We start from the raw sequence: 23,929 nt of genomic DNA, 5'->3' as shown, positions 1-23,929 counted from the left end.
CCTACTACTCGAAGGGAGAGTCGGGCGCAAACTCATCACATGAGGGTCATGTGTCAGTCAACACAAATGGTGATGTTTGCTATGTAGCAGGTGGATCGAGTGGTTCTCAACCCCAGGTAAGCAAGAGTAGTTACTCTCCAAGTATTCCCAGCAACAACTACTCTAAGATGCCTATGAGTGTCAAATCTGCTGAAGAGCAGTTTGGTCTCTATGCTTCTTTTATTGCTTCCTATGAGAACTACATTCAGGGGAAGATTGTTGATCCAGCTATGTTGGATGAAGACTATGACCAGATTGATGCTGATGATATGGAAGAAATGGATCTACAATGGCAGATGGCCATGATCGTGAGAAGAGTGAAAAGGTTTATGAATAAGACCGGAAGAAAGTTTGTCGGTGGAAGGCCAGGGTTCGACAAGACGAAGGTAAGATGCTACAATTGTCAGCAAAACGGTCACTTTGCAAAGGAATGCAGGAATGAGCGTGTAGAACGAAGTCAGGGCAGGTCTACACAGCAAAGTGGAGGTTCTAAAGATTATAGTGCCATGATGTCCAGAGAAGCTGGTGAATACAACTGGAACCTGCAGTCTAAAGAAACTTTTGAGCAGGCAAATTTGGCAAAGGTTGAAACTGAAGAAAGTGAGAAGGTTACCGGAGAAGAAAAAGCTTTCATGGCAGATGTTAAAGACCAGCTCTCCGAGGTATGTTCTAAACCTACATGTTCTAAATGTGAAAACTTGTCTGAGCAATTAGCAACTATAACCGATCAGTATGTTAGGTTGGATGCTGAATTTAAAACCCTAAAAGAAGATCATCATTTTACAAAAGCAAGAGAAAATAGCTATAAAGTCAAAATAAAAGCTTGTGAAAAAGATGTTAAAAGTCTAAAAACAAAACTTGCTGAAAAAATTGAAGTGATTGATTTAAGCTATGAAGTTTTGGAAGAAAAAACCAAACTAATTGCTGATAGAGAAAAACAGATTGCTGATCACCAGGTAAAAGTGGTGGAACTGAATAGAAAACTAGAGCAGTTCAGAAATTCCTCTGCTATTCTTGATCACCTTGTTAGTGATCAAGGTTCCTCTGTTAAGAGAGGAGGAATTGGTTATCATGAGGTTCCACCACAGTATAATCACAATTACACTTTTAACCCTAGTGTTCAGAAATCTGTTGACTTTGAGGTTGCTCAGACAGTACCAGTTAAAGTAACTTGTAAAGAACCAAATGTTAGTGGAGGCGAAACAAGTTCGCCTGTTTCAAGTGTCATAATTTCTGATCCAAGTCCAGTCTCATCTGATTCGGATAAGTCATCCGAGTCTGGTAAGGCAAAAGAGGAGGTGGTATTACCCAATGGTGGAGAGAAAGATAAGACGAATAAAAAGAGTACTCCACTAAACCCGTATGTCCCACCATATGTGAGACGAACGGGCTGTAATAAAGCCTCGACATCTAAAACACCGGTTGATAAAAAAGTTGAGCATAGGTGTTGTTTTAGGTGTAATCAATTAGGACATCTTGTTGCAGATTGCCCTCTGAAGCAGCGATTCAGAGGTGTGAGTCCTACTAAAACTGAGAATAAGCCTAATGGTAATCATAAAACTAGTAAAAATGAAAACCATTCAAAATTCAGAAATGTGACTAATTCAGGTTTTCATAGAAACAAATCTCAGTTTTACACTGCTAATAACCAAACCACAAGCTATAATTCTTTCAATTCACAAAGGTTTGGAAGGCCTCACAATCAATCTTCAAGGAGATATCCTAATAGGACTTACAGGAATTATCCAGATACTAACTTTGGAAAGCCAAAGTTTGGGATGTATAGATCCAAGACCAATTGGTCTTGGGTCCCTAAATTCTAATCTTTTGCTTTATTGTGCAGGAACAGTTGAACAGGGCTGCCAACAATCTTTGGGTTGTGGATAGCGGCTGTTCCCGGCACATGACGGGTAACAAATACTTGTTACACGATTTGAAACTTGTTCAAGGAGGGAGAGTGAGCTTTGCCGGTGAAAGTGGAGGCAAGATTACAGGAATGGGAACGGTGTCGAACGGAAAGATGACATTGGAGAAAGTTAACTTTGTGGAAGAATTGAAGCACAATCTGCTGAGTGTGTCGCAGATCTGTGATAAGGAGTACACCGTTCACTTTACAAAGAATGAGGCGATTGTGTTACAACCTGGTTTTCAGATACCAAAGGAGTGGATTGTGATGAAGGCTCCACGTGAAAGGAATACGTACATTATGGATATGAGGTCGACTGAAATGGCCACGGAAGAATCATGCCTTATGACAAAAGCGAGCGCATCGGAGTCCGAATTGTGGCATAGGAGAATGGGGCACATTCATCTTCGGAAGATGAACCACATTGTCAAGAATGGACTTGTGCTGGGCGTTCCCTTGAAAAGTTTCAATTTTGAAGACAAATGTCTACCGTGCAAGAAGGGAAAGCAGCACAAGAAATCCCATCACACCAAGAAGGTCAATTCAATTGCGAGTACCCTAGAATTGCTTCACATGGATCTCTTCGGTCCCGTGAATGCAAAAAGTCTGGGAGGTACTTCTTATTGCTTGGTGATCACTGATGATTACTCACGATATTCGTGGGTATATTTCTTGAAATCAAAAGATGAAACGGCTCAGATGGTGAAGAATTTAATTACCAAAGTTGAGAACGTTATGGATAAAAGGGTTAAGTTCATCAGGAGTGACAATGGAACGGAGTTCAAGAATTTTGAAATGGAGATCTTCTGCCTTCAGAAAGGGATTGAACACCAATACAGTGCTCCGTATACACCGCAACAGAATGGAGTGGCTGAAAGGAAGAACAGAACATTAATTGAAGGAGCCAGAACTATACTGGCTGATTCAAAGCTTCCTGTGGTGTTCTGGGCTGAAGCTGTTGCTACAGCCTGCTATATCCTCAATAGAGTCTTGATGGTTAAACGACTTAATAAAACGTGCTATGAGCTTATGCATGGGAGGAAGCCCAACTTGAGTGGTCTTGAACCATTCGGGTCCCCTTGTTCGATTTTAAAGACAAATTCCAAATTTGGTGAAGTAGCCGATGAAGGAATCTTAGTCGGTTATGTTGTTGGGACACCCAACAGACGTGTCTTTAATACATCGACCAGCAAGGTTGAGGTGGTGTGTAACACCGATATCACAAGTTACCAACCGCCAAAACCAAGCAACGGACCTGCTGAGTTTTTTGACTATGTTAAACTTTTTAAGTCTTTTAACATACCGTATTTGGATATTGCTGAAGAAGAAGAGAGAGTTGCTACGAAGATGATCCTTGATGAGGAAGAAAATCTATTGCAAAGACAGCTGATCGTTAAATGTCAACCTTCCTCATCAAATGCTATCCATACCCCTGCTGCCTCGACTGAAGAAGAATTTTTCAATCCGTTTCACTCTCAGCAAGAAACAATCATTGACGAGCTCTCTTCTAACTTGGAAGACAATTTGCATGTCGGTTCTGTTCCGACCACGAGAATTCATAAAGATCACCCTTTGGAGAATGTGATTGGTGATGTGTCCTCCGGTGTACAAACAAGACGTAGCTTGAATGAGCACACCTGTGTTTACACAAGCATTAAGGAGACAGGCATAATCAACGAATGCTTGTACACCTGCTTTATCAGCCAGATTGAACCGAAGAATTATCAAATGGCTCTCAAGGACAGCTCGTGGGTCGAAGCCATGCAAGAAGAGTTGGCTCAGTTCAAGAAAATGGAAGTTTGGACTTTGGTTGAAAAACCAAAGAATGTGCATGCGATAGGCACAAAATGGGTGTTTAAGTGCAAGAGAGATGAGAAAGGGATTATTATAAGAAACAAGGCGAGGCTAGTCGTTAAAGGTTTTAATCAACAAGAGGGGATTGATTATAATGAAGTGTTCGCTCCTGTGGCAAGATTGGAAGCCATTAGATTGTTTTTGGCATTTGCTGCTTATAAAAAGATGAAGGTTTTTCAGTTGGACGTAAAGAGTGCATTCCTAAATGGGAAAGTTGATGAGGTTGTGTATGTTGAGCAACCTCCGGGGTTTCCTGACCCAGACTTTCCAGACCATGTGTACAAATTAAGCAAGGCATTGTATGGATTACATCAGGCCCCTCGTGCCTGGTACTCAACTTTATCAGATTACTTGCTTGAAAATGGGTTTGAAAGAGGGAAGATTGATAGCACGTTGTTCTTCAAGAGAGAAGGAAGCGACTTCCTACTGGTGCAAGTCTACGTGGATGACATTATTTTTGCTACATCAAAAGTCTCCATGTGTCAAGATTTTGAGGCTGTCATGAAAAAGAGGTTTGAAATGAGTGCAATGGGTGAACTAACTTTCTTTTTAGGTTTGCAGGTTGATCAGAAGAAGGATGGGATGTTCATTCATCAGACCAAGTATGTCCATGATGTGCTCAAACGCTTCAAGATGGAGGACAGCACTCCATTCGATACTCCAATCTGCGTCAACCATAAATTGGGTGCTGATTCTGACAATGACGCAGATGTGGACCCAACTCAGTATCGGGCTATTATAGGTTCTCTAATGTAGTTAACTGCTTCTAGGCCTGATATTATGTTTGCAGTTTGTCTTTGTGCTCGTTTTCAGGCAAAACCAAAGGAATCTCACATGAAGGGTGTGAAGAGGATCTTGCGGTATCTCAAAGGCAAACCGAAGCTGGGGTTGTGGTACGCAAAAGGAGGAGACTTGGAGCTAGTAGCTTACACAGATTCTGATTATGGAGGGTGCAATCAGAGTCGGAAGTCAACAACTGGAGGATGTCAGTTTCTTGGTGGCAGATTGGTGTCGTGGCAATGCAAGAAGCAGACTTCAGTCGCAATTTCAACATGTGAGGCAGAATACATGGCAGCATCCAACTGCTGCTCCCAGGTTCTGTGGATTCAACAACAGTTACGCGACTATGGTCTGAATTTCTTACTTACTCCTATTTGCATTGATAACATAGCTGCTATCTCAGTAACTAACAATCCCGTGAAGCACAGTAAAACTAAACATATTGACATACGTCATCATTTTGTACGGGATTGTGCTGAGAAGAAACTGATTGTGCTTGAAAAGGTGGATACGCTTGATAATTTCGCTGATCTTTATACTAAAGCGTTTGACAAAACAAGATTTCAAAACCTTATTGAGCTGAATGGGATGATCAATCCCGAGTAACCATGCTTTTTGTGTTCGAGTTAAAAAAAAAAAAAACGCCATTATCGCTTAAAATTATGTCGGTTACCTCAGTTTGAAGGACATGTCTTAGGATATGTTTGGTCCTCATTTTCTACTTGTAGAATTTGAGGATAGCCATTAACCAGATGACTGAAAGTGACCGGGGCGGTTTATGATGAGTTTTCATTCTTTCGCTTAAAATTAGTCGATCATACTTAGTTAGAAGGACACATACTAGTATGTGGTCGGTCCAGCTGATCCATTGGATCTTCGGGATAGCCGTTTACCTGAAGACTTTGTTTTGGTCGGGGCGATTAATGTTAAAATTTTTTAAAGGGAAATGAAATTATTTTTCAAGTCTACTACTTCGTAAGAAGTTCGTTTGCTATGTTTAACAGAAAATTGATCCAACCTTGGAAAATGAGAGATATACTGATTCTGTGTGCTTAACTAGTGAAGTTATTAGGCTTAAAAGGCTTTAGGACAGTCATTGTATGTCATGGTAGCTTTTTATGGTGCGTAAAAGTAGATGTGATACAAACTAAATCTACTCGATTTTATGTGGAAACTCCTTAAGAGTTTTGCATGTCTTCATATATATCTTTCCGAATGATAGGCAGAAAAGCGATTACCCAGTCATACATGAGCCTGTTAGTGTTCTGATTCCCGTAAAGATAGTGTGTGAAGAAACTGCAGTGATCCAGATTCGGGACTTGCAGATGATTACTACTCTGAAGTCTATGCAAATGTTTATTAAAAAAAAATAATAATATATGAGTTATTGAAACACTCTAAGAGCTGAAAATGTTAAGACTTCTCAATCATGGAGTAAGAAAGAGAACGGGAAGCAGATGAAGATTACTTACAAACTTAATCAGACACTATGGGTCGAGGTCAATTCGGGGTGACTTGGGGAAAGCCAAATACGCTTTGAGAATAGATAGGAGGCATCATAATCTCTGAGTTGTTGCTCACTTAAATTTTGAGGCATAATTGAACCTAACTCGTATCACAGAAACGATGAAAACCATCTTAAGTTATTTATCTGCTTACAACCTGTTTCTTTATGTCATAATACAGCTAAACATGGATCTATGTGACATTCACGTAGTTAGTATAATTCCTGTTCGGATCTTTTCTAAAACGTAGTAGTCCCTATCGAGACTGAAATTTAATCCCTTGTACTTTAATTTTTTAAAAGTTTTTCGTACTTAGGTAGTTTATGATTTTATAACTGGTTACTTGGACTTGATCGTGTTATTTAATTCTTAAAGGGAAATTTCAAAAGTTAATTGCAAAATGTTCAAATTATAAGGGTTGATTTTGTAAATATAGGCGAAGTTGTTAAACAGGCGAACTTGTGAATAACTTCGCCTAGGTGAAGTTAACCGTAACTTCGCCTGTGTAACTCCGCCCCTATATAAAGAATTCTTAAGGTCATTCGTTCTGTATTTTCAATATCAGCGAACTTATACTCTCCGATATTCCAGCGAACTTATCTGTTTCCGGCGAACTTGTCGTTTTTCCGATTTCTTGTTCTTTTTCTCAGTTTCCGTTACCGATTCAAGGTTCGTAGTGTCGTTATATCTTATAATCGATGTTCATGGTTGTTAATCTTAGGTTGTTTCGACAACCGGTTAGTGACCTCGGACGTTCGAACCTTATACCCGGTTTCAAACTTGTTTTAACGTGGTGGTTCACACATTGATCGTCTAGATAACCTTAAAATCATGTTTTTCGGATTCCTTAATCACGAAATCACCAACGGCACGTTGTTTTATAGACCTTACTGTCGCCGATTCAGATTCAGCCGAACTTAAGGTTTGGGCGAAGTTATCCGTAACTTCGCCTGAGGCTTAACTTCGCCTGAGGCGATGTTGTGGTGAGGCGAAGTTAACATTAACTTCGCCTGGACCTTTTAACTTATTAGTTATCAGATGAACTTAAAGATGAAGCGAAGTTGTTCCCAACTTCGCCCCAACTTTAACTTCGCCTATACAGATTTTATCACAACTTCGCTCATGGTAACAAGCGAAGTTGTGTTATGCTTTAACGTTTATCTAACTTGATTCGTTTGTTGCAGATATGGCTGCAGTAGCAGGTGCTGGAGGTGCTGGAGGAGACGATGGAGATAATCAGAGGCAATTCTTCCCGGGTCATAACATGTATATCACCTTAGACCCGGAAGCGAGCGGTGTTGAGGATTACCGCGAGATAATCACATTCCTCATTCGCTCGAGGATATTCCACGCTATCACTACGACTCTGCCGATTTCCTTACCCAATATCGAGGATTTCTGGTAGACTGTGGAATACGATTGCCGCGTTGAGCCCCCGGTTATGCGAGCAACCGTCAACAATCAAGAGGTTCAGTTCTCATCTGAACAAATACGGGTGGCTTTACGGTTCGGTGAGGAGACTAGGGATGACCCTACAGAGTTTGTGGCTCCGTTCCGTGATGGAGCGTTTCTCCGAATGGGCTATTCTGGTCCATTAGGTGATACTCAGAGGAGGAAGGGTTTCCTACTCGATCAGTGGCGCTTCCTCATGCACGTAATGATTGTCTGCATGTCTGGGAGGAAGGCGGGCACTGATGGTATGGGTGCGACCATGCAGTCAGCAATGACTGCTCTGACTTATAACAAACGTTATAGCTTTAGTCAGATGGTCTTTTACGAGATCGATAGACAGAGAAGAGCGATGGCCCGTGAGAGGTTCATCATGTATCCAAGATTCATTCAGATGATCTTGAATCATGTTGCTCCCACGTTGCCTCAACGACGTCCAATAAGATACGTGGAGAGTGTGAGCAAACGTATCTTCGCTCAATGCCGAACATCCAGCGCGAGGAGCAAGCCTGAACTGCGTCCAAGGCATACTCCACTCTTTGGGTACTTAATAAACCCGGGGTATGTGCCAGCTCGTGGGGATGAGTTCAGAGACCCGGCACCACAACAGGCAGGAGCATCTCAAGCTATACCTGCTGCTCCTGTTGTGTCACCGGAGGAGGAAGTGGACCTTGATGCAGAATTCGGAGGTCAAGGATTCTTCGATATGGATCGGGTGGATCCAGAGGAGAACGTTCAGATCCGAGTTGAACGTGTCTCGACTGTGCGTGTTACTAGAGCAGCTACGACGGTGGCTGACTCAGATCTTGATGATGTTATGGATGAGGCGAGAAGGATGTTGGTGACTCGAGAGAGGACGTTAGGGAAGAGAAAGAGGACAGTTGATGATAGTGAGTCAGAAGAAGAAGAAGAAGATATTCTCAAACTGATCAGACGTTCAAGACGGGAAAGGACAGGTGCAGGTATGGGAGCTGGAGAGACTTCAAGAGTTGTACGTTTCACTCCGCCCGCACTGTCAGGTATGTCGATTGTTCCTACATCACTACAGGTCACAAGTTTAAGCGCCGCGGATGTTCCCGTGGTGGCTACATCATCAGCTTTCGGCATTCCATCTACTACTTGTCAGCTGACGACTCCGGAGATTGCGTCTTTACCACCTCCAACGCTTACTCCTTCAGAGGTGGTTGCACAATTTGTTGAGTCGACAGTCGTTGCAACTGCAGGGTTGTCGGTCACGATTCCACCTGCGGTTACGTCCACAACTGCTTCTGATGTCCCGGTTTCATTCGAAATCCCTGCTGAGTATACTCAAGACACATCTCACATGAGGTTTGATTTCGATGCAACCCTCTAAGACTCAGAGAGAATAGCTGCACTTGAGCGGGTCGTGGCAGAACAATCAAGGGTGAATCTTGTCCAGACCCAGGCTATTCAACGCCTAGTAGCAGAAAATCAACTACAGTCGTCCCTCCTGGTTGAACATGGGAGAATTATAGATGCTATGAAGGAGTTCTTGGCATCTCAGGGGGAGACAGGCTGTAAAGGCGACGAGTTAAGGACAAAGAAGAGAAATGATAGAGACGATGATCCCAATGCATCGAAAGGTGAAGGTGGTGAGTTGCCAAGAACTACTCAAGCTCTTGGGACTTCCACAGCTGAGGGGGAGTCTGCAGGTGCGGCTGGCAGTTCTGGTGGTGATGAGGTGGTGATGGTTGATGATGAAGATGATGTGATTAATGCTTTGAAAGAATTAGATGATGATATGTTTAGTGATGATGTGTTGTTTGATGATGATGTGCTGCCAATTGAGGAGATTGAGAAGATTGGCGCACAGATTGTGATTGAAGAAGATGTTGAAGAGGGTGAGATAATTGAGAAAAATGTTGAACACGAGATCCCAGATGTTGAGAAAGCCGAGATGGGTAATGAGATGGCAAATGATGAGACTGAATGGGAGGAGCAGCCTAGGTGGAAGGAATGCTATGCTCATTGGTTTATCAAAACTAAGAAGCCTGCTGTTCCAACCATGTTCAAGAAAAGTTATAATATCAAAGGCTACGCTGAGTCGAAGAAAGGAATTATTTGTTGGCTATATGATGAACAGCTAAAAGTGTTCGTGGTGAAAAGATATGATGGTATTCAATACTTTAAGAGAACGTTGAGATCTCTCAATACATTGCCTGAATGTGAGGTGAAGGATTTGGCTAGATTGGGGTTGATTAATAAAAGTGACGACAACATGGCCAGAGTTATTGGGAAGATCGTGTGGAAAGAAAGTATTAAAGAAAAGAAGTTTGAGTTATTAAATCCACAGAAGGGAAAGCTAGTGGAAGATAAAGAAAGGGGAATGAGAGCAGATGGCAAGCCTTGGATGGTAATGAAGTACAAACCGATTCGGTGTCTTAAAGATGTGCCGATGAAGACAATGCCCAAGGATGTGTTAAAGAACCTTAAATGGTGGTATGTTGATTGCCAGACTGCTGAAGCCGTGATGGAAGACGAAGACGAACAAGAAGTGCTAAGAGTGTATGATCCGATGCATCTTGTTAATTTATCGAAAGCTGATCTGCAGGTGTTAATGAAAAGAAGATATTTTATATTTCTGCTTGGAAAGACGAAGCGAGGAAATATCAGTGAGTAGTCACGGTATGTGTGAGAGAAGGAGTACATGCATGAAGACAAAGAGATTGAAGGTTACAAGACACGTGCTTGAAGATCAAGACATTAAGCTACTGCCAAGGGGGAGTCTGTTGGTGCATAATGTCAGTAGTTTATAGTCTAGTGTCTGTAATCGAGTCTGTAATGTTAATTATGTTTTATATATGTCTTAAGCGAAGTTACTGACAAGTTCGCTGTTTAGGCGAACTTGTTAGTCAAGCGAAGTTATGGACAACTTCGCCTGAACATGTCAGGCGAAGTTGTCGTGTATTTACATACCTAGGTTACGGCTGAATAGTTTAGAAGTTGGTGTTAGTTTGTTCGAGTTGGTACGAGAGCTGTAACGTGTGTCTGTAATAGTGATATCGTATCACGTGTTTGAGTTATAATATAACGTGTTCGTTTATCGTATCGTGTGTTCGTGTGATTCGTGTTCTACGCTCGTAACGATCTACGCAGGGATTCCGCACCTGAGTTGATCGAGATATCTCGTGAGATCCGTCCAGAGAGCCTACAGTTTTTTAAGTAATTTTTTATATATTATTATTATTATCTAAATTATGATAAAAATTTTCAAATTAACTTATACCAAAAATAAATATAAGAATAATAGTTTTTAAATTATTTTAGTCAACATATACCAAAAATATAATGTTACTTATTTTTCTAATTAAATTTAATATTTTCAAACAACTTACCATAATTAGTTCAATTATTTACATATTTACTTATTTTCAAACGACTTATATAAATTTACTTATTTACTTTACTAATAACGTTTTAAGTTTAATATTTGAAGTAACCGTATAACATTTGTACCAAAAAATTTGTAACTTATAATTTGTACCACGAAGTATGGTTATATACCAAAAACTTTATTGTTATTATAAAAATATTTAATTAATATTCACGCTAACTATAAATTAATATCACACGATTATATACTATAAATTATTTACTTATTTATGTAAAGATAATATAAATAGAAATGATTTGCAATTATTGTAAATTATAATATGGAAATTGGTTAAAAATAATTGTAAATAAATCGTTGCTTTGGGAAATCATGTCGGTTTTTAGTCAAAAATATAATTTAAATAGAATTGATAAATAAATTTGTAAATAAAACATATTATAATAAAAATAGAAATCATGTCGGTTTTTAGTCAAAAATAACTATTATTATGTAAATTTAAGTTGACATAATAAAATCAATATGGTTTTTAATATACGTTTTTTAAGTAATTTTTGATATATTATTATTATTATCTAAATTATGATAAAAATTTTCAAATTAACTTATACCAAAAATAAATATAAGAATGATAGTTTTTAAATTATTTTAGTCAACATATACCAAAAATATAATGTTACTTATTTTTCTAATTAAATTTAATGTTTTCAAACAACTTACCATAATTAGTTCAATTATTTACATATTTACTTATTTTCAAACGACTTATATAAATTTACTTATTTACTTTACTAATAACGTTTTAAGTTTAATATTTGAAGTAACCGTATAACATTTGTACCAAAAAATTTGTAACTTATAATTTGTACCACGAAGTATGGTTATATACCAAAAACTTTATTGTTATTATAAAAATATTTAATTAATATTCGCGCTAACTATAGATTAATATCACACGATTATATACTATAAATTATTTACTTATTTATGTAAAGATAATATAAATAGAAATGATTTGCAATTATTGTAAATTATAATATGGAAATTGGTTAAAAATAATTGTAAATAAATCGTTGCTTTGGGAAATCATGTCGGTTTTTAGTCAAAAATATAATTTAAATAGAATTGATAAATAAATTTGTAAATAAAACATATTATAATAAAAATAGAAATCATGTCGGTTTTTAGTCAAAAATAACTATTATTATGTAAATTTATTAGTTGACATAATAAAATCAATATGTTTTTTAATATACGTTTTTTAAGTAATTTTTTATATATTATTATTATCTAAATTTATGAAAAAAATTTCAAATTAACTTATACCAAAAATAAATATAAGAATAATAGTTTTTAAATTATTTTAGTCAACATATACCAAAAATATATGGTTACTTATTTTTCGAATTAAATTTAATATTTTCAAACAACTTACCATAATTAGTGCAATTATTTACATATTTACTTATTTTCAAACGACTTATATAAATTACTTATTTACTTTACTAATAACGTTTTAAGTTTAATATTTGAAGTAACAGTATAACATTTGTAACAAAAAATTTGTAACTTGTAATTTGTACTACGAAGTATGATTATATACCAAAAAATTTATTGTTATTATAAAAATATTTAATTAGTATTCACGTTAACTATAAATTAATATCATATAATTATAATCTATAAATTATTTACTTATTTATGTAAAGATAATATAAATAGAAATGATTTGCAATTATTGTAAATTATTTGAACTAACAATATAACATTTTAATTAATTTATTATTATTATAAAAATAATTAATTAGTATTCACGTTGACTATAAAATAATTAATTTCAAATAATTCAAATTAACTTTAAAATCAGTTTCTTTATAAATTAAGGAAAGTCAAAGAATATAAAATGTTTTAATGGGATAATTAAATTACAATATTTATGTTAATGAAGTTATTTAAAACAATAAGAAAAGTCAAACAAAATAAATGGTATTAATGAGATAATTCATATTAAATAGATTAAAACACGCCGGAAAAAAATATAGATCAAACTTATCTCGGATCTCCGATATACAATCGTATTTTATTTTTTATAAACACAAGAAGATGAATATACATGAATATTAACAAATTAACAAAATAAAATATACATCAACATTAAAATTAAAATCTATACATGTTATAAACTCATAATCATTCCGTGAAATTAAATTATATGAGTCGGCAATTACCTGAAATAATAAAAAAGAATATTAATATTGATATTATGGATTATTTTAATTATAACCAATAACAGGAAAATTTTAAAGATGTTAACGGAAAAACGAAATTTAAAGATGTTACCGGAAAAAAGATTGTATTAGTCGTGACACTCACCGGAAAATGTTAACTAAAATAATAAAAAAACAATATTAATATTGATATACGGAAAATGTTACCGAAAAAACTTACCGGAAATACTTATCGGAAAAATATAACAATGGAATATAAGATTTTGATTAACAAACTAAAATGAAATTTTCAGCAAATTAAACGGGTAAATAACCTGAAATAATGTAATCAACCATTGTTATAGGTATAAAACATAGCCGGAAAAAATTTAACATTGAGTCTTACTAGAAATACTTACCGGAAAAACGTAAAACGTCCCAATATCACCTTCATGCCCGTTTATGATTTACAAACTACACTGATTTTAATAAAATCAGTTAACAATGGGAATAAACATAAAAAGGTTAGAAGAAACAATAACCAGAAAAAATAATAAGGTTGCCTGAAATAAATAGATAAACAACCAGAAGTTTATTATAAAATACAAACTTACCGGAAAATTGATAAAAATCTTGAATGATATTCGCCGGAATTTATTAATAGGTGAAAGAGAGAAAAAGTTGATTAAGGTAAAAAATTAAGAAATATTATGGTTTAAATATATGTTAGTGAATGAGTTGGGTTGATTAAGAAACGTAATGGGTGACGTGACCTTCTCGAGGTGGTGACATTGATCTAGAAACTTTGTAAGTGTAAAATGCAATCTTGTATGTATAGATTATTATTATTATTGAAACTTTACTCTAGGAAAAACAAGGCCGACCAAGGTTGGGTTTGTGTCATTCTTGACGTTCACAGCTCAGCGATTCTTCATTTCTGCTTGCTCTTGATCCTTGTACCCAGTGACGTAATTATATTCACATAATAATTCAATTTCAATTCCAATTTCGATTTCAATTTCAGTTTCTTCTTTTTATCTCGCATAATACCAAATAGTTTCTGTGAATTATAAGATTTTCATCCAAATTGAAAACCCAATTTGAGCTTTTTTTTACTATGCACACAAGGTGTTTGATGAAATGTCTCAAACGGTTTACTTTTACGGAAACTGTTTGTAACTGTGATCATAAACTTCAATCTGTCTGTTATGGAGTATCTTGTGATCTTTAGCTAATTAGTGAGTTTATTTATATTTTTCTAACTCATGTTTCAAATGACAGTACATTATAATATACACACGAGCCGGATTCGATATTGATGCCTGTATTTTCAAATTTAACACTTAACCAATTTTGTTGCAAGTTTACACAACACAATTGTTGTTCATAGTAATTGCTACTATGGTTTCTTTGATATGCAATTTTCTTGTTTCATGTTTTGCGGTATATCTATACAGCTTAACTGAAAACAACATCTATCTGATTGTTTCTGTATTGCTGTATCGGAAAGTTATCATTTTATAACCTCAACAGTTTTATTTGTATTATAATATCTTTATTTTTGTTTGTTGACCATGACAGAGTCAAAATAATGTCGGTCAGAATGGTTGTCCGTAACTTGAGGAGCAAGTTTCTACCCATGTTCACTCCTGCAGCTACACTGCATTCCCATGCTACGAGCTTCGGTAGGTCAACCTTACTAGATGCTACCCTGCTTTGTTTTTCCCATTTTATTAATAATTCGTTACTGAATGTTTTGTATATACTTTGAAATTAAGCGAATTTGTTGTACCGCAGGATTTAAAAAAGTAAATGAAGAAGATAAAAGCCAATTGGTAGGCAATGTCTTCACCAAAGTTGCATCAAATTATGACATCATGAATGATTTGATGAGTGGTGGACTTCATAGGTTGTGGAAAGATAGGTAAAGTTTAAATTTTAAAACTTTATTTAATTTCATATTTCATTATTCATCCGCGCGGCTCATTTTATATCCCCACTCTTTTCACAGGTTGGTTTCAAAACTGAATCCATTTCCAGGGATGAAACATCTTGATGTAGCTGGCGGGACAGGTCAGTTTTTTTTTTAATTTATAGATGTAGTTACAGAAAACGTCCTTTACGTTTATATAAAGTGTTGGTTTCATCTTTTATCTTTAAAATCACGCTTAAAACTCTTTATGTTAACCTTTGATTACATATTGTGTCCTGTACACTAATTGCCGTTAATACCTCAGTTACCCTTTTGAAAATGTCAAATTTACCCTTACCCTTGAAGGACCAAAGCTGTAATTTTCATAACTGTTCTATTTCTTTTCTTTTTTAAAATAAAATGACCCGAGATTTACATCATCATAATTAGGTGATCTCGGGCTCGACTCAGCCCGTTTACACCCCTATAATAGGTATTTAGTTTAGGAATAAGGGTAGAATTGTCATTTTATAAAAAGCAGCTGAAGTTTTTGACGGTGTAAGGGACGTAATCTGTTACAAAAAGTTAGCATAAAGGATGCTCAACGTTATATATAAAGATAAATGATGAAACCTGCAGTTTTTTATAAACGTAAAGTGTTTGTTTTGTTTAATATTTATGATTCACATTCTTTCTTTTCAAAGAAGTTGATGTTTATTGAATTTCACAGGCGATGTCGCTTTCAGGATTCTTGAAACTATTAATAGTGTTAGCCGCAGGGCCATAGAAGACACATTCGAAGATAATTTGCATGAAGAAACTCAAATATTCGTTTGTGATATTAATCCAAATATGTTAAACGTTGGTAGAAAGCGAGCCCAACAAAGAGGTAAGGGTCCTCCGCTTATATATGTGTGTTAGTGTATGTATATATGTATAACACATGTATCTATCTTTCAACTTTTCAGGGCTTGGAGATCTAGGATCTCTTGTATGGGTTGAGGGAGATGCCGAAAAGCTCACGTTTGATGATAATTCAATGGATGGTTACACTATTGCTTTTGGTATTAGAAATGTTACACACATTGAAAAAGTTCTTGCTGAAGCACACAGGTACTTTGATTGATACTAATATACTATGCGCTAAGTTTTTATCTAAACAATTGTCACATTATATATGTGCATGAAAAATCGGTCTCCGTTAATAATTTTCTCTTACTCAGGGTATTAAAAAAGGGAGGGAGATTTCTTTGTCTTGAACTCAGCCATGTAGACACTCCAGTTTTCAAGCAGTGGTAAGTACTTTTTAAAACAAAAGTCAACGGTTGACTTTTGTGTTTCATGCAGTTTACAGGACATTGTAAGTTTGCTTCAAGCAAAAGAATAGACGGTAGACACGTTTTGGATTTAAAAAATGCATTACTACGTTGACTTTTCAAAGTAAATAGTTGACTTTTAAAGTCAAAAGTGATTTTTTTTCAAGATGGTAATTTACTAACTGTATATTTTTCTCCACTTTTCAAGCAGCAGTATGCACTTTAAAAATAATAGTCAACTTTAAAAATACATGTTAAGTTTGCTTCAAGCAAAAGAATAGGCAGTAGACACATTTTGGATTTTTTTACAACACATTATGTTGACAAGTCATTAGTGGACTCCTTTTCAAGATGGTAATTTGTTAATTTCACTCTGATATGATACAGGTATGATCAGTACTCATTCTCAGTCATTCCAGTTCTAGGAGAGCTTGTTGCGGGAGACCGTGATTCTTATCAGTATTTAGTGGAGAGCGTGAGGCGTTTTCCTCCTCAGGTATAGTTTTTGTTGGCCCGTAAACGTTGGTTGATTTTTAACATGTTTGACCTGTTCCACTTTTAGAATAAATGTTTTAAGATATGGATTACAAAACATGGTTGTTTTTTAGGAGGTTTTTGCTTCAATGATCGCGGATGCTGGTTTTCAGAAAGTTGAGTATGAAAATCTTGTGGGAGGAGTGGTGGCAATCCATTCTGGGTTGAAAATTTAGGTGCTTTTGAAACCTTTATCATTTTATTATAGTTGAAGTATTAATTTATTTAAGAGGCATGCATTCTTTGTTTTGCAATTTATACAAAGTTTATATATTCTTTTTTTGATACTTTGATTAAAAATATATTTATAAATGAAGAATAAATAGTTATTTATAGTTAAAAATTTGATGCAGCGGTGTAAACAAAACGAAGATCGAATCACGTTGATTCAGTGAATACCTGTGATGAACTTCAAACCCCCAAATCCCACCCAAAGGTCTAGGGAAAATGAAGAGAAAAACGAAATTTATTATTATTCAAGTCTGATCATTCATCTTACATAACCAACATATAAATAAGTGTTCTAATACGAAATGGGCCTAAAACGGGTCATGGGCTAAACACAAACCAAAAAATAAAAACATAAAAAGTGCTGAAAAAATAATAAAAGGCCCATAACTTTATTTAGGAGTCGTTTTTGGGCTTCGGACAGGGGCCAAACCGCCGTGGGCGTTTGCCACAATGTGCTCCTCGTCTCAAGCTTTGATTTGACTGGTAATAGGCTTGACACAGAGCTTCGTGGGCCAAGGTATGCCCGTTTTCGTGGGCCACCTTTGGAGACACGATCATGAGCCTCCAAATATAACATGGCCTGTTCGTGAATACCTGGGCCTTCATCAAAATTGTAAAGCCAAATTAACGCTATTACTTTTGGTTATTCAATATAAAGCTTATTTACTATAAAAGAATCGATGTATTGTATAAAGTGCTTCTAAACTTTTGTTATAGGTATAATAGTAATTATCAAGGTTTAAGTTGCTCAGACTAATTTGTTTAATGTGCCATATTTAGTTAAATATGTCTAACTAGTTTAATAAATATGACGTGTTTAGTATGAATTAAAATTAAATAGATGGATCTATTAACCCCTTTTAACTTTTAAGAGTAAATGTATTGAAATACATAACTAATAAGTTTAAGCCTCTTATGGGGCGTTTGGCCTAGCTTTTTTAACAAAGCTTAAAGTTTTTTTTAGCTTTTTTTTTTTTTTTTACAAAATAAGCTTAACTTGGTGTTTGGTTTAGCTTTTTAAACTTATGCTTATTAGCTTATAACTTGCCAACCTAATATTAAACAAGCTTGTTCTATCTATACTTCATATAATTTTTAACATAACTTAGCCACATTCAGGATAACATATTTTATTGTTTGGTATCCAACGGTTTGCACAAATTGAAAAAAACCAAATCACCCAAGTAGGCCCGAATTTTCCTTTTATATATATATATTGTAAAAAATATGTATTCTTGATTTTAAACCCAATTACTCAACTCAAATAAGCCTCTTTTTACCCAAATCATAACTAAGTAAGCACATTTAAAAATTTAATTGTAAACCTAATAAGAAATCATTACTTGAGACCCATTTTGTTTTTTTTTTTGCCTCTCAGCCCAAAATTTTTAACGATTATCAGAGAGGGCCATGTTTAGACGCGATTTTCTTATAAAAGTTTATATACCTGTAATTTAATTTACATAGAATCGCAGTCCCTCCCGATACTAGATACACCGCTTGCAAGCGCAAGGCTTGGTTTTGATCATTTTCTTTAGCATACATGTTTTGTTAGTTATAAGAAGCATGATAACTAGATCACATATCAAGATAACTTTTGTATTTTCATGTTTTACGGACAATGAGGCAGCCAGTTGGATTTGACTCTCAAGTTTCCAAAGGAAGTCTTAAAATGTCACATAAATCTATTGTATGCCAAATATTTTTATTTAACAATTATCAAGAAATACAATAAGCTAAACCAGATGTTCAAACAACCACACTTAGACAAATAGGTTCACGAATATACAAGGACAGATGCTACTCCACATCCTGTGAATCGCATACGCGATCTGTACATGTCGACTGATGCTTTCAAATAAATCTTTTTTCCATTTTTCAATTTCCATACAGCGTGTGCAGCAAGATTAAGTTATGAACTCGACCCCTGATCCTCTGCAAGCAACATGACTCAAAACAAATGTCAGATTCTTTCCAAGATACTCGGAAACATACATATAACAATAAACTTAGGATAGAAATAAGAACCGTACCTTCGCCATGCAACTGTTCAAAGAGAGCTACAATATGTTTTCCGTACGTATATTTCTTCAACGAATTTAGATGAATCTTTATTCGATCGAGTAACAATTTCCTTTGATCATCCGTGCACGTTTGAAGCACCTTCTGAACAACATAATTTGCAAACTGGTCCTTTACCATCGCCTACATCACATTAAAAACCACATTTTATCCTACGGGTGATATTTATAACTATACGCGCATTAGAAAAAGATTACTCACCAATAAATTATCACTATTGTCACCAACACCGATGATTTCGTCAATCAAGATTCCCCTTGCTTTTGAATCACCATATTCCAAACACTTTTCAATCACATTTGATGCAAATTTATGCTGGCTCAGTTGTACAACATGGCCCGCCAACCGGTTTACAATTTGGCTTCTTTCTTCGGGCTTTCCCCTCTTTATCACATGCTGCAAGTGGGTCAAAACGGGTTCCGCACGGGCGATGTTAGGTTAGGTTGGTCCATAAACATTATTTGCCCATCATTTTGTATAAATGAATTATGTGTTAACTATGATACAAAAACCAATATTATTAAGATAGTTATTTAAACAAACCTGAGTTACATAATTTCCATATTGATCCTGTGAGAGAGTATAAACGGATTCCAATATCTCATCAACTATAAACTGGCTTTGTAATTCATCTGTAGAATGCTCTAGAACCCTCTATTTAACAGCAAAAAGGTTAAATCAGTCACATCCTTCTAAGTAATATCATTAAAAAACAAAAGTTAATAGTGTCGTCTAAACCTGTATGACACGGCACCCGTATGGATGTGTTGAAAGGGCTGCAACTTGACCGCGAAAAGATGAAATTACAAATTTTATTTTTTCTATTGGAATACTTTCTATACACTTTTGTATCACGTGATTTCCATTTTGATCATGAACACATCTCAAAACATGCCCGTCAAGCTCACGAACGAGTTTGACCTTTTGTTCTAGCTCAATAACATCAAGGGCCTAAAAACATTAATAGTATCGATTTAAGGGTATTTTAGACATTTTTCACAAACAGTAAAACACAAATTAGTTATTTACCTTTTGGATGACTCGACAACCGTACATTTGCAAACTTAAAGGTAATATTTGACCTTCAAGTTGGTTTGCAAGCTCCCTCCTTTGCTCACCGGTTCCATACTCGAAAAACTGTAAGGCACGAAAGTTGAAAAATGAAATATAAAAATTAAGTGGTCGGTTGAATTATTATGTGAAATTTATAAAAGCTATGATATACCTTTTGAATAACATAGTTACCGAACACATCGGTAATTAAACTAGAAGCATTAGGAAGAACTTCCTTAAATACAGATTCCTTTTCCTCAATGCTACATATTTCCAACTTTTGTTGAATGAATCGGCTTCCATGTTGATCACCACTATACGTGAATAATTACAAATATAACGTTAATTCCTTTAAAGAAGCAAATACAAAGACGTAGCAATTTCAACCCTTTTACTTGTGAATGGGTTGATTTGGGTTGTATTTATCTTAAAACAGATATCTAATAATCTAGCTAATGGGAAACAGGTTGTAGTCAAACAGGTTGAAAGTCTCCTAAAGTCTTTTTAATCCGCACAACCTCCAAATCGTTCAGGTTTATACTGTAATAATATTGTTTTTAAATCGCAATCAACAAACTTGGAATATATAAAAATAGACAAAAGTGTTGAAAACGAGCCAAGCATAAACGAGACTGAGCATAAAAATAAGTTTGTTAAATAAACGAGCCAAACTCGCGCTTCACTTATCAAGCTTGAGCTGGCTCATGAGCCTATTAATTATTTATATTTTGTTTAATATTAAATATATATTTATAGAATAATTATTCTTATACATAAATCTGTGATAAAAATAGCTAAATAATATATATTATGCTATATATGAAAACTATAATTAAAATACATAAAATTAACAAATAAAAATGTATATAATTTAATTAAATATATAATAAACGAGCCAAACCGAGCCCAATCGTAGCTCGAACTTTATAAAAACTACTCAAGATCCGAGCTCCTGCTTCAGAATAGAGCTCAAAACGTCGCGATCTCAAGCTCTCGTAAGTTAACCGAGCCGAGCTTGAGCCTAGTTCGGCTCGGCTTGGCTAGTTTACACCCCTATTTTCAGGTCAGCCCAATCCCACCCAGCCCGTTTAGTTGCAGACAACAAAGGGACGTTTTAAACTTCAAACCCAACTTTTGACCCGCTAATCACTAACCAAAACTCAACAATGTGGCCAAAGATATCAGAAAGCTCGATCCGGCGACCTTTAACAGACTTTAATTCTTCAAGAAACGAATATGTTTTCGGATCTCTAAAAACATGATTTCCGCCATACGGTCGCAATTCGTTTCTTTGAAAACTGGGCCCCCCTATCGGTGACCCGGGCACAGGTGGACTAGCATAAGCCGTGTTTGGAAACTGCAGAATACCCATATTACTCGAACCTCCAAAGTAGTACGGGCTCGTGGGTTCCATTCTTCTCGGGTTCAAATTACCATGGCCCACAAACCCTAAAGTTTGCTGCTTTTGTATCAGCTCGTCTGCACGAGTAGCAACTTGCAAACTTTCTGCATACGGAGGTTGAATCGGTAACCCAGGATGATGCCCATAGTTCAAATGTGGGCTTTGATTTTGACTTTGACCGAAATAGCTTGGAGACGGATTAATGTCTAAAGGCATATGAGCAGGTACATATGGTGGATTATAAGCATACCCACCAACTGTATATTGTTGAGGAAAATAAATATTCGGGTAAACATGATTTGGTGACATCATATACGCTGAGCTGGACGCGTAGGGTGACATGTATCCAGATGACTGCAACGCCCGTTGTACGTCAGATGGGAAATTAGAGGGAGTTTGAAGATACTGACTCATCCCGATATAAGTTTGACCTTGTGAAACCATTTGAGGGTGTTGACCGCTAGCTTGAAGTTGAAACATATTTCTGTGTTGTCGTTCCCTTTGGCTTTCTGTATTTGGCATACTCGACATATTAATAGCAGCCATTCTACTTGTTATACTCGATATATCATCTTCTCGTGGGTTTGAAATAGCTACATTTGCAGGATTCGGGTACAAATTTTTACCTGTGTTGACTTCATCACGATTATTGGTTTTGTCATCTTCTGGAGAATTTTCCTGTATAATAATTACTTAAAAACTACAACAAACAATATGGAAAATAATAAAGAACTTAATACCTGTTTTGTAGATTGATCATCATCTGATTCTTCATTATGAGTGGAAAGGTTACTCTGAGTCAAACGGGTCGACTCATCAAACGATGTGAATCTTTGATTATTTGCTACACCATGAAACATATGTCGGTTTTGATCTGAAACTATAGGTGGAGGAAGTCTTGGGTTCTGTTTAACATGGGCCGAATAATATGCAACATAAGACGGGTCAGCCCGAAGCTGTTCTTCAGACTCGGTAGCATTCGCAGCAGCTTTGTGTCTAGACATTAAGTTTTCAATTGCTGCAAATGATCCTTCAATATTCGGAGGTGCGCTTCCGCTCCTATTCGGGCCCATATTTTGGCCCGTTATCACTAATTCAAGATCCTCAAATGTACCCTGTGACGCCCACTTTCCACTTGCTTCACTGATTCTTATCAGGCTTTCCGTCGCCATTTAAATAAAAAAGATCGAATCTTTCGCACTTTTGATGACAAATTCCTCACATCTTTATTGAATTTTTACTGTCCTATAATGTCCAAAACAAAAACACATATGTAACTAACTTTATTGAATTTTACTATTACTAGTTATATCTTTGCTAGAATTCACCAAACACACAAACAAAAATAGCAATAAATCAAATAACCATCACTTCCAAATAACTTCAAATCAAGAAAACCCTTATTCAAACAGACATAAAGATACAAACTTGATAAGCTAAACCTCAAGATTCTGTAATTCAACAAAAACCATATCAAATTATTGGTTTTCTTGCATGTTCTTGAGCTTAAAACACAAAAAAAGTAAATAAAAATAAAAACTTGTTTGTAATAAGAGAACCCTAAAAGTCAAAGAGTGAAACAAAGAAGAATCTGACCTGGGTATTGTCTAAAACATCTTTATCATGAAAACCCAAGAGCAGGTGGAGGTGATGATCAAGAAAATCAAGAAGAAAATGAAGAAGAAATAGGGGTGGGTTTAGTTTAATTCAGAGGTGATCAAGAAAGAAAAGGTGAAAAAAGTGCTAATTCCAGTCTTGGATTATGTAATATGGGTGTGCAAAGAGGGAGAAAACGACAAGAGAGTAACCTGGTAAAGAGATTTTTGGTATAAAAATAGGAATAATAGTAATAATAATAATAATAATAATAATAATAATAATAATAATAATAATATTCATTAGATGATGGTGCAGTCAGCATGGTGTGTTTGTGCAGCTAGATACAGTACACTCAACTTCCTCAAGTCTGAGTATAGCGACTGGAAAAGAAACTTTGTTTTTAGTCCTTTATTTGTTTTTGGATAAATATCTCATGGGACAAGTGTCTTTACTCCCTTTGTCCTATGAATTAAATGGAATTTCGTGTTTTCTAGCCTCCTAGGGTTGAATTTGGAGCAATATGACTGACTATTATATTACTCTTGCTTTAATTTCTTTAATTATACAATTACTTAAGGATATTAAGCCACGAGTTTTGATAATTTTATTCTTATATTTATCTATAATATATATAAACGAAAACCCAAAAATCCTACGTGTCGCGATATGGTCGCTCCCCCTTTCTGGAGTCATCGGCTTAATTTTTAA

The 23,929-nt window shown here is 35.7% G+C and overlaps 2 protein-coding genes across 2 annotated transcripts; one reads left to right on the top strand and one right to left on the bottom strand.

Moving 5' to 3' along the window:
- Nucleotides 1-14,000: 14,000 nt before the first annotated feature.
- LOC143565356 (2-methoxy-6-polyprenyl-1,4-benzoquinol methylase, mitochondrial-like) lies at nucleotides 14,001-17,088 on the top strand. Its single transcript, XM_077052346.1, has 9 exons — nucleotides 14,001-14,060; nucleotides 14,674-14,777; nucleotides 14,890-15,016; nucleotides 15,104-15,165; nucleotides 15,735-15,893; nucleotides 15,973-16,117; nucleotides 16,228-16,299; nucleotides 16,708-16,816; nucleotides 16,929-17,088. Exons 2-9 carry the CDS (start codon nucleotides 14,684-14,686, stop codon nucleotides 17,028-17,030), a joined length of 870 nt encoding a protein of 289 aa, XP_076908461.1. The 5' UTR covers nucleotides 14,001-14,060; nucleotides 14,674-14,683; the 3' UTR covers nucleotides 17,031-17,088.
- Nucleotides 17,089-18,829: 1,741 nt separating this feature from the next.
- Nucleotides 18,830-23,345, bottom strand: LOC143565362 (pumilio homolog 5-like). The gene is made up of 10 exons (XM_077052350.1): nucleotides 23,219-23,345; nucleotides 22,363-22,867; nucleotides 21,375-22,300; nucleotides 20,393-20,534; nucleotides 20,197-20,304; nucleotides 19,906-20,118; nucleotides 19,711-19,821; nucleotides 19,369-19,563; nucleotides 19,119-19,290; nucleotides 18,830-19,020 (listed from the first exon to the last, which is right to left on the bottom strand). Exons 2-10 carry the CDS (start codon nucleotides 22,792-22,794, stop codon nucleotides 18,998-19,000), a joined length of 2,322 nt encoding a protein of 773 aa, XP_076908465.1. The 5' UTR covers nucleotides 22,795-22,867; nucleotides 23,219-23,345; the 3' UTR covers nucleotides 18,830-18,997.
- Between the last annotated feature and the right edge of the window lie 584 nt (nucleotides 23,346-23,929).

Source organism: Bidens hawaiensis, unplaced genomic scaffold (genome assembly GCF_021521415.1).
Source record: "Bidens hawaiensis isolate Kalapana, Puna unplaced genomic scaffold, B.hawaiensis_p1.1 tig00022323_1, whole genome shotgun sequence".
Classification (NCBI taxonomy): Eukaryota; Viridiplantae; Streptophyta; class Magnoliopsida; order Asterales; family Asteraceae; genus Bidens; species Bidens hawaiensis.
The sequence above is the reverse complement of the archived record's forward strand: the minus strand, read 5'-3'. Positions and strand labels throughout refer to the sequence as shown.